The 14,182-nt window shown below is 40.0% G+C and overlaps 2 protein-coding genes across 2 annotated transcripts in view; one reads left to right on the forward strand and one right to left on the reverse strand.

Moving 5' to 3' along the window:
• The first annotated feature begins 247 nt into the window (after window positions 1-247).
• Window positions 248-8,674, forward strand: olfml2ba (olfactomedin-like 2Ba). The gene is made up of 8 exons (XM_053322956.1): window positions 248-545; window positions 677-940; window positions 1,132-1,239; window positions 3,106-3,267; window positions 4,834-5,062; window positions 5,385-6,413; window positions 7,336-7,512; window positions 7,589-8,674. Exons 1-8 carry the CDS (start codon window positions 378-380, stop codon window positions 8,200-8,202), a joined length of 2,751 nt encoding a protein of 916 aa, XP_053178931.1. The 5' UTR covers window positions 248-377; the 3' UTR covers window positions 8,203-8,674.
• Window positions 8,675-8,828: 154 nt separating this feature from the next.
• The window catches only part of atf6 (activating transcription factor 6), a 34,983-nt gene continuing 29,629 nt past the window's right edge, over window positions 8,829-14,182 (reverse strand). The window contains exon 16 of the mRNA XM_053322035.1: window positions 8,829-10,733. Coding sequence (XP_053178010.1) covers window positions 10,537-10,733 — 197 coding nt within the window. The 3' untranslated portion in view covers window positions 8,829-10,536. The remainder of the gene's footprint in view (window positions 10,734-14,182) is intronic.

Here is a 14,182-nt window from a genome sequence, read left to right on the forward strand (position 1 = left end):
TTTAATTTACTGACTGATAATAATTGTGCTGCACATGTGTCAGAAAGCGTTTGAAGCAGTTTAACTCCTCCTTGCCAGTTTGATCAGGTCCGCCTACTGTCCGTGCTGCTCCAGCAGCAGATGCCGGCAGCTCTCACACAGAGTGCACTCTTTCTCTGGACTCCAAATCAGTCTACGTTCATGTTGACTATGAAAGATGACATCGCGCTATAAACCTTAATCTCGTTATCTGATGACATATTTTGTACACACCTCTGATTTTTGGAGCCAGAAGTAGACCATGGAATTTTCTTGGCAGCTGAATTAATCAGTGACAGGCTGTGCCTGCAAGCATACTTGCAAGATTATTTCTTTCATCGCTCTGTGAGCCTCACATCATGTATACATTATGCATTACCATCGTAATGTGCTGTGCGTTTTTTCCACGGGGCTCTGCAGCGCCAAAGACCTGGGGTCCAGATCCCAGGTCACAACCTGAAAGCAAGGCAGAGCTAAATGACAGGCTGCAGGAGGAGGTAGATGACCAGGAAAGCATCCTCTCCAAGGTAAGGGGAAGAGTCACTTTTCTTTATTTCTTTACTTCGTGATTTATGGTAATATCATATTGTGCGTAAAAATTGAAATTTTTCAAATTGAGTGTGATTGGAAAAAAACATCCGTCCTTTTCTCTTTGTAGCTGCTGGGTGATTATGACAAAGTGAAAGCCCTCTCGGAAGGCTCTGACTGTCGGTGTAAATGTGTTGTCAGACCCCTGAGCAGAAGCGCCTGTCGACGGATAGAAGAAGGCAGCGCCACCGCACAAGACTTCTACACTGTGGAGACTATCACATCTGGACCGGAGTGCAAGTGCGCCTGCATCGCTCCTCCGTCAGCGGTCAACCCATGCGAGGGAGAGTTCAGGCTGAAAAAACTTAGGGAAGCTGGAAAAGAGAATGTCAAGGTGAAATGTCATCCTGTCCATTCTCCATGCACTCCAGGGCCTCCAATGAACATAAGTCACTGTGCTGTGTTGGATCACTGGGGGAATGGATGTCATGTTTTATCAGATGCAGGGAAGGATTAGCCTATTCTACGCATGGCATGTCTTGAATTGGTAAACCCTTTTTGACGGAATTCACTTGATCATTTTAGCTGTCTACCATCCTGGAGCTGCTGGAGGGTTCCTTCTATGGCATGGATCTACTGAAGCTGCACTCCGTTACCAGTAAACTTGTGGATCGCGTGGACCACATTGAGAAGGTAACAGAGATTGATGCCAGTATGTAGGTACAACATGCACCCAAAGTGATTGTAGGAGGTGTGTTTTGGAAGAATTGTTACAAGTGGCCTTTCGATTCAGAAAAATGCAGTTTGAGACAGTTTTCAGCTTTATTATGCTCTGCTGTACCTAGAAGGAGTGCTCAGGCTTTCCATCACATGTGGAAGTTTATCTGACTGAGAATTGACCTCTTCTAATAATGTAACTGACTGACCAGGATCTGGTTATTATGGACCATTTTTGGCTTATGATTCATTGTTGATGGAAAATGACTTACTCAACAATGTAATTATTAATTACATATGTAGGTAAGTATTTATGTTACCTTGAAAATATCAGTCTCAATGTTCAGGAGTGTTTGCATCTGTATGTCTGAAGTGTGAGTGTGAGAGGAACCAGCAATCCTGAAGAAGGATAAACTGATCTGCAAAAAAATGTGTTTTCACATATTTTGGTGGATTAGACCTCTGTTCAGGTTGAGGTTGGGAGTTTGTGAAGTCACAAAGCTTCATAAGTTGTCCCACCCTAACAGGTGCAACAAAGCAGAATAAATTGCACACACAAGATATTTGAAAACGCCTGTGTGGATGTGTAAGTGTGTTGTTGTTGTTGTTGTTGTTGTTGTTGTTGTTGTTGTGTGGTTGTAAATGAATGTTCAAAATAATGATGTGAGCAACAAGTAATGACTGGATTTGAAGACTTAAGACTAGAATCCTTGCACAACCACACATTATAGGGTTTTATCTTCCAAACTTTCTCTATCAAACTTAGCTAAGAGTTAAAGTATACTTAAAGTACAGTTTCTCCAGAAAAGTTGTCATACTGAATCACAAAATAACTAAATGAATAAATAAATAAATGTTTTCTGATTGAATTAACATTCATTTTGATGAATCACAGTGGCCTGAGGCACAATTCAAACCACTTGATATAATGGCATTACATCAGCAGTTGGTTTCCTTCTCAGACAAGCTTTGATGTAAAAATTAAAGAATTAGCTATACAACAGCATCAAACCACTTGCTGCATTTCCTTCTGAAAGGACCCTTTCACATTATGGCAATTAGGGCCCAACTAATGCTGGACTTTTGGGGCCGATGCTGATACCAATATCAGGGAGTAAAACAATTCTGACAACATATACACCAATACCGATATATTTGTGACAGACCAATACTCGCCCATAATATCGCCTGACCCATATATTGGCCAGGCTCTACTTGGCATAGAAAAGACAGCTGCAGTGAATAAAATTAACAAGTAAATGAAGCATATCCATTATCAACTTTATTCATTTCAGCTGTGTCTGTCCCGGTATGACGCATGAAAAGCTCTGTTGGAACTGCAGAAATGATGAAGTTTAGTGACGGCACTAGTTATATAATCAGTGAAAATGCTCAGTGCATTACAAATTGCATTCTGGCAAGTATGAGGGGGGCGAAACTGCTATAGCACAGGCCCTTTTAACAGAAGACACTTTGACATGTCACAGGTGTAAAGTTATTATGGCAAGATTCCATTTAACTGCTTATTGTCAGGGACAGGGTATTGTGCATGCTGGCCCACTGTCACATCGTCAAGGTTTACTGGAGAGCTTGAGATACTTGAAGAGCACTCAGCCATTGTTAATGTTATTAGTAACACCTGTGCTTTTCTTACTATGGTATCAAGATGTCTCAGTGGCTTCATGACTTTCAATATATTATCAACTCAAGATAGTCTGCCCTCCACTTGAGTTTTTTCCTTCTGAAAGTTATTATGACTTGTGATGATTGGATCTTTTTTTCCATTAAATCATGCACAGTATTTCTTTATTAATATCTTGATTTGTCCGTGGCTGCATGAAGGTCGTGTCTCTGAACCACACTGTGGATGAGGTGAAGCCCCAGAAGAGCCCTCCCATCCAGGCAGATGTGACTGAAAGCCCGCCCACCTCTCCTCCCCACCAGCATCAAGACAAGATGAGACTCAGTGAGGTCAGCATGGCAGCAGCCTATCAAAACCTGGAGGCAAGTGTGATATCTCGATGCTGACATCACAGGGTTAGCAGATGTGGTCAGTGATATCGATGAAAAGACAGATCTTAATCTACTGACATCAGTCTGTGGTATTTGCAATAATTTACTTTACTGTACTAAATAATATTGTAGTTACTATATAGCTATCAGTACTTAAACTTACTTAAACCGCCTCTTTCAGAATCACTTAGAGCTTTTCCTCTTGCAATCTTGATACAAAATCAGAATCAACTGGGTCTGTATAGCATTTTTATACATGCCACAGAACATGATTGGATGTTAATTGCTTTTCTGTACCAGACAGTGCACCTGTTTGAAAGCATTTGCATTTATTACATTTTTCCACTGGTTTATTTGGGTTTTTCCTTTAATTTGTGACCTGCCTGTACATACATTCATCTAATAAGTAGACCATAAATAAAATAAATACTAAACTAAATACTTAATACTAATACTAAAACATTAAAGTATTACCACCTGATTTTCAAAACAAAGCAATAAATTACACCAGTATGTAATGTTATATCGCTATAGCAATATACAGTAGCAACTTTAAAAAGTTGATAAAAAAAGTGGTGAGGCTATGATTTTATGTTGTGCTACATCCATCAGTATTGTCAAACTGTGAAACAAATTGTCATATCTTATATATTAAATGTGCTTGTGAAATCACTGACTTATTAAACAAAGGGAAAGGAACATGCATCCAAGAAGTGATTGGCTTCATATGTTGCTGCTCTAAGCTGTGTGTTACTACAAAACAAAAAGAACAATTATGTGTTCTTTCCACAAACTCCTTCAAAAATCATGCTCTTCATGATTAGGAACTTGAATGTGTAAACTTGAGTTCTTGAGGTAATTGGAAGGACTGGCAGTGGACAATAGCAGACTTCAAACTAGTGACTGTTCTTCTGGGCTCCCATCCATGACAGCATGAATATTAGATGTAGGTCCTGTCCAGCAGTGTTGGGTGGACCTTGGCTTCAAACAAAAGTGATTCACTGTGTCAGTATGTTTCTCCAGGGTATTTGTATGAAGCCTCACACAAGGTTTTTTTTAATTAAATCTGAAACTAATATGGAACAAAGACAAATTTCATGATTAAAATGTGAGTTTTCACACATTGTGACATGATCCTTATGCCTTATGTCTTATAAACTGGAAATTCAGTGTAAAACCAATAAATTTGATACTTCTTTTCAATACCACATGTTTTGCAAAGTGACAAAACACAAGTCTCAAGTGGAAAATAGGTCAAAATTAACAAGAGCTCACAAACCAAAATAGTATTAACATGGAAAAAACATTTAGTTTTGTGAGGTTTTCTAAATGAAACCGGGATGTAGTGTTCTAAAGTTGAGTTTTGTGCGATGAAAAGGTGCTTCTGAATCAGCACTCATGGAAACTCCTCAGTGAAATCTCTGTCACATTCTGGTCAACTGTCAGTGACTAATACAGACCCAGTGTGTCATCAAACTTTCGTAATGGTCTCATCCTACTGCATTGTTTATGAGTTTTCCTAATAGAAGCTGTGTGTGTCTATCTTTCCGCTAACAGGAAAAGTATGATGAGGACTTTATTCGAGAAAATCCGTCCTTCCTACACAAAGACAGTTCTGCTCAGATCATTGAGGTGAAAACTCCAGCGACTCCCAAAAGCAAGGCTACCAAGGAGGCATCTCAGGTGTCGAAGACCGGCTCTAATGGAATGATCATTAGAGGAATGACTTTTTACAAATCTGAGCCAGATCCAATGGTGGCTGATGATGGGGAGCCTGGAGAGAACTGTAAGTACAAACCCTCATTCAGCTTTCAGGTTGTGGGTTTAAAGTAAAAAGAAAAATTCCTGAAGATGCTTGACAATGTTACTTTGCAAAATCAAGAAACTGACCACTGTTGTGACATTAGTACAGTACTTGTAAAATGTACAGTTAGAAATGTGATTCATCCTGTGGCTACTACTGTATTTTTGCACATTAACTTGAAGTCATTTGCTGTTTGAAAGAAACATTTACTTTTACTTCTTTCAGCAGAACTGCATAAAAAATGTCCCCATGCCATCTTTTCACATGATCTCTTTTGACTAAACCTCTTCTGCTCCCTTTTTAGTTTTTGAGTATCATGGATTCAGTGGAGATGGCCCAATCAACCTCTTCATTGAGGAGAATCTTCTCCAACACAAAGCCCCTCGCCCCTGGACAAGGGCAGGACCGAGATCAATTCGACCTTTGCTCAATTCAAAGAGGACCAGCCAATCGACAAAACCGAAAGAAACTGAACCGAGAACAAAAACTCAGAATGAGTTCATCACTGCCATGGAAACTACTTCAGTGGATGTTTCTACAGATGTACAGAGTGACACATTCACAACAAGAAGCATCACATTTGGACCAACTACAACCACACAGAAAACCAGGACCATGGACACTGTGGCTGAAGCTACTCAATCAATCATTTCTGGAAACACAAAGTGGCCAATCCCCTTGATGACTAAACCAGCCAGCGTCTCTCCAAATTTAACCACAGAGGAAACAACCAACACTTCAATGAACACAAGCCAACCTCCTGAAAAGACAGTCACAAAGGAAATGCTAACAGCATTCACAACAAGGAATACACCAACCACCATGATGGAAACCTCTAGCCTGAAGCTGACAGAGCAAACACCAACCATACCTGGCAGCACTGCAGGTAATCTGAGTACATTTGCACCAAACCCAAGCACAGAGGTTTCAACTGCCACCACTACTGACCCTATGACCATCACAACCCATGCTGCCCCCACCTCAGCACCAGTAGATCCAACAACAGCTTCCACAATAGCTACCTCCACACTGGCTGCCACCACAACACCAGAAGAGGAAACTGAACCCACCTTGTCAGGCTCGACTGTGCCTCCTACCACACAGAGAGAAACCACGTTGCCTCCTCACACTTCTTTGCCTTTCACCACACCTCTGACTATCTCTTCTCCGGCCACCACAACCACTACCACTACGACTACAACCACTACGAGTCAGGCTACTCCAGTCAAACAGAAATACAAAATCAGCTGGGATGAGAAAGCGGAGGAAGAAGAACATCCTGAATTGGATGAGCCAATGCAAAGGCAGGAGGAATCTCATCCAAGAAAATCAGGTAGATACATAGATTTTTTTGTGTTGAATGAAAGGATGTCTGTTTGTTTTTTGATTAAATTTGCTGCTATCAAAATTATGTACTTTTCATGGGCAAATACTGAAATAAGTAGAGAAACTGAAGAAAACTGAATCACATTGAAAAAAAAAATCCAAGGAAAAAGATGTAAGAGTGTAGGGGATGTTGATTGAGAAGTGATCCAAGTGAGGTGCAGTGATTAAACTCTACAGCAAATAATTAAAACACACTGAAAACACTGGATTTATTTGTTAGAGATCCCATCAAAACATGGTTCAAGTCATCAAAGTCCTTAAAATTACATTTAGTTCAAATCTACTCTAAATCCAAAATCTATGAATATTGTTCATTTCAAAAGCTGAATTGATTGACACAAGATGTCTCCTACTTCACTGAAAAGTCCATTCTCTGCACTCTAGATTTGAAGTTCCCACATAACTCATGTTAGTTGCATACTTGACCCTAGGTACGCACCTTTATTCAAGATTTAAGGTGAGCTCAGAGAAACCTTCCACTTCCAGCAGATGGATGTAAAAACCCTCTTCTAATGTCAAACTCTGCACAGAGAAGCTTAAACACCCAACTGACATAACAATAAGCAAGACACATTTTTGAGTGGAGGGGGACTTCAACATTTGCTGTACTCAATTTGAAATACCAGATTGATGGGACTGCCATCATATGCATTGATTTTCACACAAAATGATATTGTTCTATGTATATCTATATATATTTCTAAACTGTTATGTTACTCATTGTTCCATCCTATGTAGCAATTTCACCCTTTCTGTGATTCAAGCTAGTTAAAACAAGAGCCTAAAACTAATTATTTTCAGACTCTTTAACAGAGGTCTGGATGATGATGGATGATATTAATCCTTATAACTCTTTGGATCTTTCAAAGGAGAATGTAAGGACACTTTGGCAATGATCTCGGAGCCGGTAACTCACAACACCTATGGCAGAAATGAAGGAGCATGGATGAAGGATCCAAAGTCGGATAATGACAAGATTTATGTCACAAATTTCCATTATGGAAACAACCTCCTGGAGTTTCGCAACTTGGAGGTTTTCAAACAAGGTAAGATCCAGTGTGAGTAAATTACTTTTTGATTTCCTTTTGCTTCAATTTAATTCCTATGAAATTATCTTTCTAGGCCGTTTTACCAACTCCTACAAGCTTCCTTACAACTGGATTGGCACAGGCCACGTGGTCTATAATGGGGCCTTCTACTACAACCGTGCCTTCTCCCGTGACATCATCAAATATGACCTGCGCCTGCGTTACGTGGCCGCCTGGACCATGCTGCATGATGCCCTGTTTGAAGAGTCATCGTCACCGTGGGAGTGGCGCAGCCACTCAGACATCGACTTTGCATTGGATGAGAGCGGCCTGTGGATCATCTACCCGGCACTTGACGATGAAGGTTTCTTACAGGAGGTGATTGTCCTGAGTCGTCTGAATCCCTTAGACCTCAGCATGCAGAGGGAGACCACCTGGAGAACCGGGCTCAGGAGAAACCACTACGGGAACTGCTTCATTGTGTGTGGCGTTCTGTACGCTGTTGACAGCTACAACAAAAAGGACGCCAACCTGGAATATGCCTTCGACACACACACAAACACTCAAATGATTCCCAGAATGCCGTTCACCAACAATTACACCTACACTACGCAGCTTGACTACAATCCAAAAGAGGGTGTATTGTATGCGTGGGACAATGGACACCAAGTCACATATAACATTAAGTTTGCCTATGTAGACCCTTAGTAAGGGTGTGACAGTAGTTATTTTAAAAGTTAATGCTATGGTTTGAAAGGATTGTAGATCAGTCCACATGGCCTTCAGTACATTTGGATTTAATTGTTTGGTTCATGTCAAGATTTATTTTTATTTTTATCTGAAATAAATGAAAAAGTGAGCCTTATTCTTCAGTCAACACATCAAGTTGTACTGTATATGTTGTAATGCTGTATAAAAGCCCTATGAGATGAATGTAGAAAGATGTCTTGACTTAGGTCAAATGAAGCTATTACAATTCACCTAAAAGCAACATTTCATACCCTTTCAACAAATCCCTAAATTTTGTAAACAAATTCCATCCTGTTTTATACATGTTATTGTATGTTACATATGTCTTTGCATCATATACCACAGGTCCTCTGTCACAGATATTACTGTTGACCTCTGTCTTGTGAAAGCACTTACTCCCTCCATATCAGACTGTTTTGAAGAGACTGCAATAAAGTTCAGAAATACTAACCATCTGTTTGGCTTGTTACAGTTAAGATCAAAGTGGATTTAATTGCAGAGTGCAAATGTTAATTTAACTTTGGAGACTGAGAACAAAGAATGAAATCTATTGTACCTGTTCAACAACAAACACAATATTATACTTAGAGAAAATCCAGTGTTTATTTTGGTTTATGCACATAATTTAATACAAAAAAAACAAAACCTCACAAGATTTTTTAATTATATTCCTTCTTTGTCCCCAAGTACATCTGGGATGCTGTGAAAACATTGCGGGAATAAAATATATTTCTAAAACTAAACGGGAAAAAATACAAACACACAGCAAGTCTTATAAAAACACATGGCCATGTTTTTTTTTCTAAGCAGAATTTTATGGGCATCTGTTGAGCTAAAACATAACCATCTGTACAATCATGTAGCTAACAGAAAAAGCACTTTCAGAGACATATGTATAGCAAGGTGCTATATCTGCACACACCAAAGCTGTTCAGTGACAAGCAAAGAGTTTTGAGTTACTACTTAATATAAATCTTCCCCTAATTACAGGTGGTCAAAACAAGTAAAAACCAATATAAGGCATTTAAAGCCAGAACTGAAACTCCCAAGTTCTGCATTTATAGTACAAATGTTTACAACAAATTAGTACTAAAACATTTTTCCATCACACAATGTTTTTAAAAAAGTAATTTAATATAGGCTTATGTGCACAAAAACAAAAGTGCAATTTAGCCTGAGGAAGGAGAAGTCCTCAGGCGTATTTATCCAGTGGTTTTGTATGCAAAATGTCAGCTTTTTATTAAAGCTCAACTTACAGGGTAGGGGGTTCAAATTTGATCTCTGCATGTTCACCCAGTGAGTTACAGACACGAAGGAAATCTCCCCGTTCTAATATTTACCCTACGTTTCCTTCCCAACCACCATTTAAAATTTTACATGTCTGAGTTTTCTGCACTCAGTTTCAATAAAAAGTTCCCACAAAACATCATAAAGAAAAAAACAAAACACATTTTGACAGAATAATTGAAGCACAGTGCAAATACTAAAAAACTATGAACTGAATTTGTCATCAATACAATGCGAGAAACAAGCACCTGATGTCCTTATATTAAAGAAAACCCCCCAACAACAGAGTGGTTAGACCGCTAGCTTTCACGCTGACTTCCTGAGTTTACCTTGTGCCTCTATTGCTGCATGTAGTCAATTTGGCTTCTCTTACTATTTTCACAAATAAAACTGGTTTTATTAAGAGAGGCAAAAAAACATGATAAAATGAGTAAGAGAGACGATAACAGTACTTCATTTTCTCGCTGGGAAACAAACAGCATTTGGTGTGCTTCTAAACATGGATGTCACAAATGTATTTTTCTGGCTGTGGTTTAAATCCCCAGTGAGATAAATCTCAGGTGTATTATAAATTTTCTTTTTTCTAAGCCCTGGCTTTGCAGCTGGTCCAGAAATTAAGAGCAATAAAGAACGAGCAGGCTTGAGTAGAGCTGCTATGGGGTAAAAGTATTTGTGTTATGACGAGGTGACTCAGGGTTCAATGCTCTGCCCCCTGCCGTTAAGCAATTACCCTTATGTAGGGCGTCTGGGGTTACGCTGAGGAGTCAGTGTTGCCACACAAGGAGCAAGAGTCTCGGACCCTATTACAGACTACCTCCGGATATCAGCACTAATCAACAATGTGGTTGAGTGGTTCTAACAAACATAAAGTCATTTGGTGTACACCAGATTGAAAAATATACTTCATTATCCAAACGAAAAGGTGTCAGCGGACGTCTTTTTCTTTTGTTTGTCTTCATGGGTTTTGCTGAGGAATTATAAAGAGCATTTGTGTTGATGCTGTTCTTAAGCAGAACCCATCAGCACACCAACGGGAGGGGCGGCCTGGTTGTCAGTCGGGGAGTGCTGATAAAACGTCTCTGTGCGGTTTACCCGAAGCAAAGGAGGGATGGTTGAAGACCTGATGTGGAGGATTCTGGTGTCTGTTACTTCACAGTCGATCTGCATCATCACCTCGAACTCTTTGTCCCTGATGATGCTGTCTGTTAAAGCAGATGAAGAGGCAGATTGTTAGTTCTTCCCACATAAATCTATCAATAAATAAAAAGGGCACAACTGTATTAATTCAACCTGTTTTCATTATTCATATTTGTTGCACATCATCATTACTAATGGAAAGTTTCGGTCATGTTTTAGAGAGATGTGGTAAGTATTTTGCGAGTGTAAAGTAGTATTGTTTGAGGTCGCTGGGGGCTGAGAACCGCAGTGAATTACGGGTGGAGGCTCCGTTACAGATGGAGTCCAGAGATGACTCACATACTGGATTTCTCCTTCATAGAGATAAACAAAACAGGCTCTAAACAGAGCAGAGCATGCAAATTTGAGAGAAGAAAAGAAGAAACTCTGGCAAAAGTGCAGGAGAGAGAGAGAGAGAGAGAGAGAGAGAGAGAGAGAGAGAGAGAGAGAGAGAGAGAGAGAGAGAGAGAGAGAGAGAGAGAGAGAGAGAGAGAGAGAGAGAGAGAGAGAGAGAGAGAGAGAGAGAGAGAGAGAGAGAGAGAGAGAGAGAGAGAGAGAGAGAGAGAGAGAGAGAGAGAGAGAGCAAACACTGATGATGAGTCAGGCTTCTCCTCATCATGTTCAGACAAGAAAAGAAGAGACTGGCGACATTGAGAGGTAGAAAATGATTGATTTTGATGAGTCAGGCTATTATGTTTGAGAGGAGATTGCAACACACCACGGATGGTATATGATGATCAACACAAAGCTCGTTATCAAATGGTAGAGATCTCTTCAGAAGGTCCTCTTGAGGTTTGACCTACAAACTGCTTCATCTTGGGAAATTCATACTGGACTTGAGACAAAGGCATGGTTCATGGTTTGTGGTCTCCCACAGCCAAACTTTCTAAGCCTGGGGAAGAAACATCCTTTGAAGTGGACACGCTTGTAAAATTCTTTGCTAGAAAAAGCCATTAACAACATACTGAGGGATCCCAAGTGTATTTACATTAATAGACAACTTCAAAACTTGTGGCTTCCTTTGTATGCCGGTGAGAGAGTTGAAATGATAACAACCTTCCCCATATGGAGCGCACTAGCCAAACACAGCTCAGTCAGTTTTAGTGCGCTCTTCTATGACCCAGAAACGGAGCTGTAGGCGTATTTAAAATGCCTGAGAGTGCTGCAGGTTGTTTAAAAAGCTGCAGTCTTTTTCCAGACACCTGTGCAAGACATCAGTGTCCTCTGCCTCTCTGGGCGTACACTTTGGAGGCAGAGACACTTTATCAGATTGTACGGTGACTATACAATAGCTTCTTCTGCAGCCGGAAGACTCTGCGGATGTTCATGTCATTAGACGTTTAGGAGACGTAACGCTGAGTATGACTTCATCTGCTGCTGAATTTCCCCTTCTTCTGCACCTGCAGTGAAACCGGAACATTTCAAATGGTTTCAGTGCTTCAGCAGACATCTCTGGAGGTCATCTACAAGGTCTGGATTGTACTCTTTGTCACGCTATGTCTATCTCAGATTAGGCTGCAGTCAGGAGTAGGCCTGGAAAAGTTCCTCTCCGTGCATCTCCATATAGCTTGATAATATCACAGTAGATTTTTTTTTGGCTCTTGTTTCAAAGTCCTGTCATTACTGCACCGCCAAGCGTGTCGGTTGAGTGAAAAATAAACTACTCTGACATTACCGCTGCTTCACTAGTTTCAATCCAATAACAAATATTAAATCCAACAGATAGGCAGCACAGAGTGGAAAAAATGTCACATGCTTAATCCAACTGCACAACACATGATACGCAGCCTTGGAGGGAATGTAATGCCAATCCTGGTTTAAACGTTCCACAGCTGTAAAGCTATAAAATAATGAGATAATGCAAAGAAGTTTTGGAATAAAAGAGTAACACATTTGTACATATGAGGAAGCTGTGATTTTATTATTGTGTTACTATTTATGAAAAGTTTTTTTTTAGGACAAAATGAAACATAATAAAGAGCTGAGCAAAGATTGTGCATTCTGGGTAGGAGGCAGCAGTGTTGGCTCATGACAGCACTGTGTGGGTTTAGTGGCTGCAAATTTTGATGCTTTTATCCCCATTTATTTATGTTATTGTAATTTTACAGCCGGTATAATTAAACTTTATTTGATAATTACACAGGACAAAAGGACACTGCTTTGAATCATAGCACATAAACCTCTATGTAGCCCATAATTACACTGTGCAACAGTATAAACACACATAACTATAGTGTGACCAATCACAGAACATGACCACTCCACATGACCTACCAAATCTATAAATTAGCCTCTCCATTGGATTGGACCCACCATTTGTCTTTATAGTTCTTCATAACAACACAACAGTTGTCCTATCATTGATTCACATTTGTTTCTCACATCCAACCAAAATTAATCTGCTTAAAATCTATTTAAGCTGCACTAATCAATATTTTATTGACATTTTAATATAGAATGACGTAATGTAAGAATGGCCCCTCATAATAATAAATCACAAAGAATTATCACCGATTCTGCATTTCCCCTCAGTTTTAGTGTCTTTCAGCTGATTGTTTTGTTTTTTTTTATGGCCTGAAACCTCACTGTTTTGGTTTCTCTCACTGCTCCCATCAGCATTGTTTCTTATTATAGCTATTTTCAGCAAAAAGCTCTAATAAAACCACCCTGCGCTACCTGTCCAACACCGAAAAGCAGGCACACAAAGTTAGTGACCAGCTGGTGAATGTAGTGGAGCATTTAACCGCTAAAGAGACAGATATTTCCCTCAGGAGTTGGTGGAGACCCAAACAGAACTAAAAGAAGAGTGAAAACAGGACTTCCTGTACATTTGCCAGGTAGTGAAAAACATGACTTTAAATGAAAGTTAATGCTGCTCTGTGTCTGCAGGTTGTGTAACAGGTTTGTTAACATGTTCACTATACCAATTGTATAAGGTGATGAAGCTTCGTGTTCTGTTACCTGTTAACATGATTACTGAACCTCACAGTGCCCAATTATTACAAAATAATTACACTCTAATTTGTGGGCCATAGTCTAAAGCATTAGGCTCCCATTTGATTTCTCACACCGTTAACATCCATCTTTCAACAAATTACCTAATTGTCTAAATTCTACTTGGCTAACTGCTTGAGAGGTCTGAACAGAGGAAGAGGAAGCACACAAACACACAGCCACGAGGCCCAACTTCAAACAGCCAGCCCTTTGAAGAATCTGCCAAATCTACCGTCCTGCTCTGCAGGGTCTCCTTCTCCCTTTTACAGGTGCCATCTGGAGATGTTCCAGAAAGTTTCAGCGACTCATTGTGTCGGTGTGTGCTGATAAAGGCCTGATGTCTGGCAACATACCTGGGGGGAAACCTGAGAGTCCATCTCTGGAGGATGGTGGCTGCCAGATTGGCAAAAACTCTGAGGACATGTTCAGGAGGGAAGCTTTTTTTAAAAAGATTGGACAGGAAGCATGTATCAGCAAGTAT

Source organism: Scomber japonicus, chromosome 7 (assembly GCF_027409825.1).
Source record: "Scomber japonicus isolate fScoJap1 chromosome 7, fScoJap1.pri, whole genome shotgun sequence".
Taxonomy (NCBI): domain Eukaryota; kingdom Metazoa; phylum Chordata; class Actinopteri; order Scombriformes; family Scombridae; genus Scomber; species Scomber japonicus.

Excerpts from the sequence above, each read along its gene's own strand:
- olfml2ba (XM_053322956.1), top strand. The coding sequence starts at position 378 with ATGTATACATTATGCATTACCATCGTAATGTGCTGTGCGTTTTTTCCA. Across the intron at positions 941-1,131 it reads CTGGAAAAGAGAATGTCAAG|CTGTCTACCATCCTGGAGCT; the intron begins GTGAAATGTCAT and ends TGATCATTTTAG. Across the intron at positions 3,268-4,833 it reads CAGCCTATCAAAACCTGGAG|GAAAAGTATGATGAGGACTT; the intron begins GCAAGTGTGATA and ends TTCCGCTAACAG.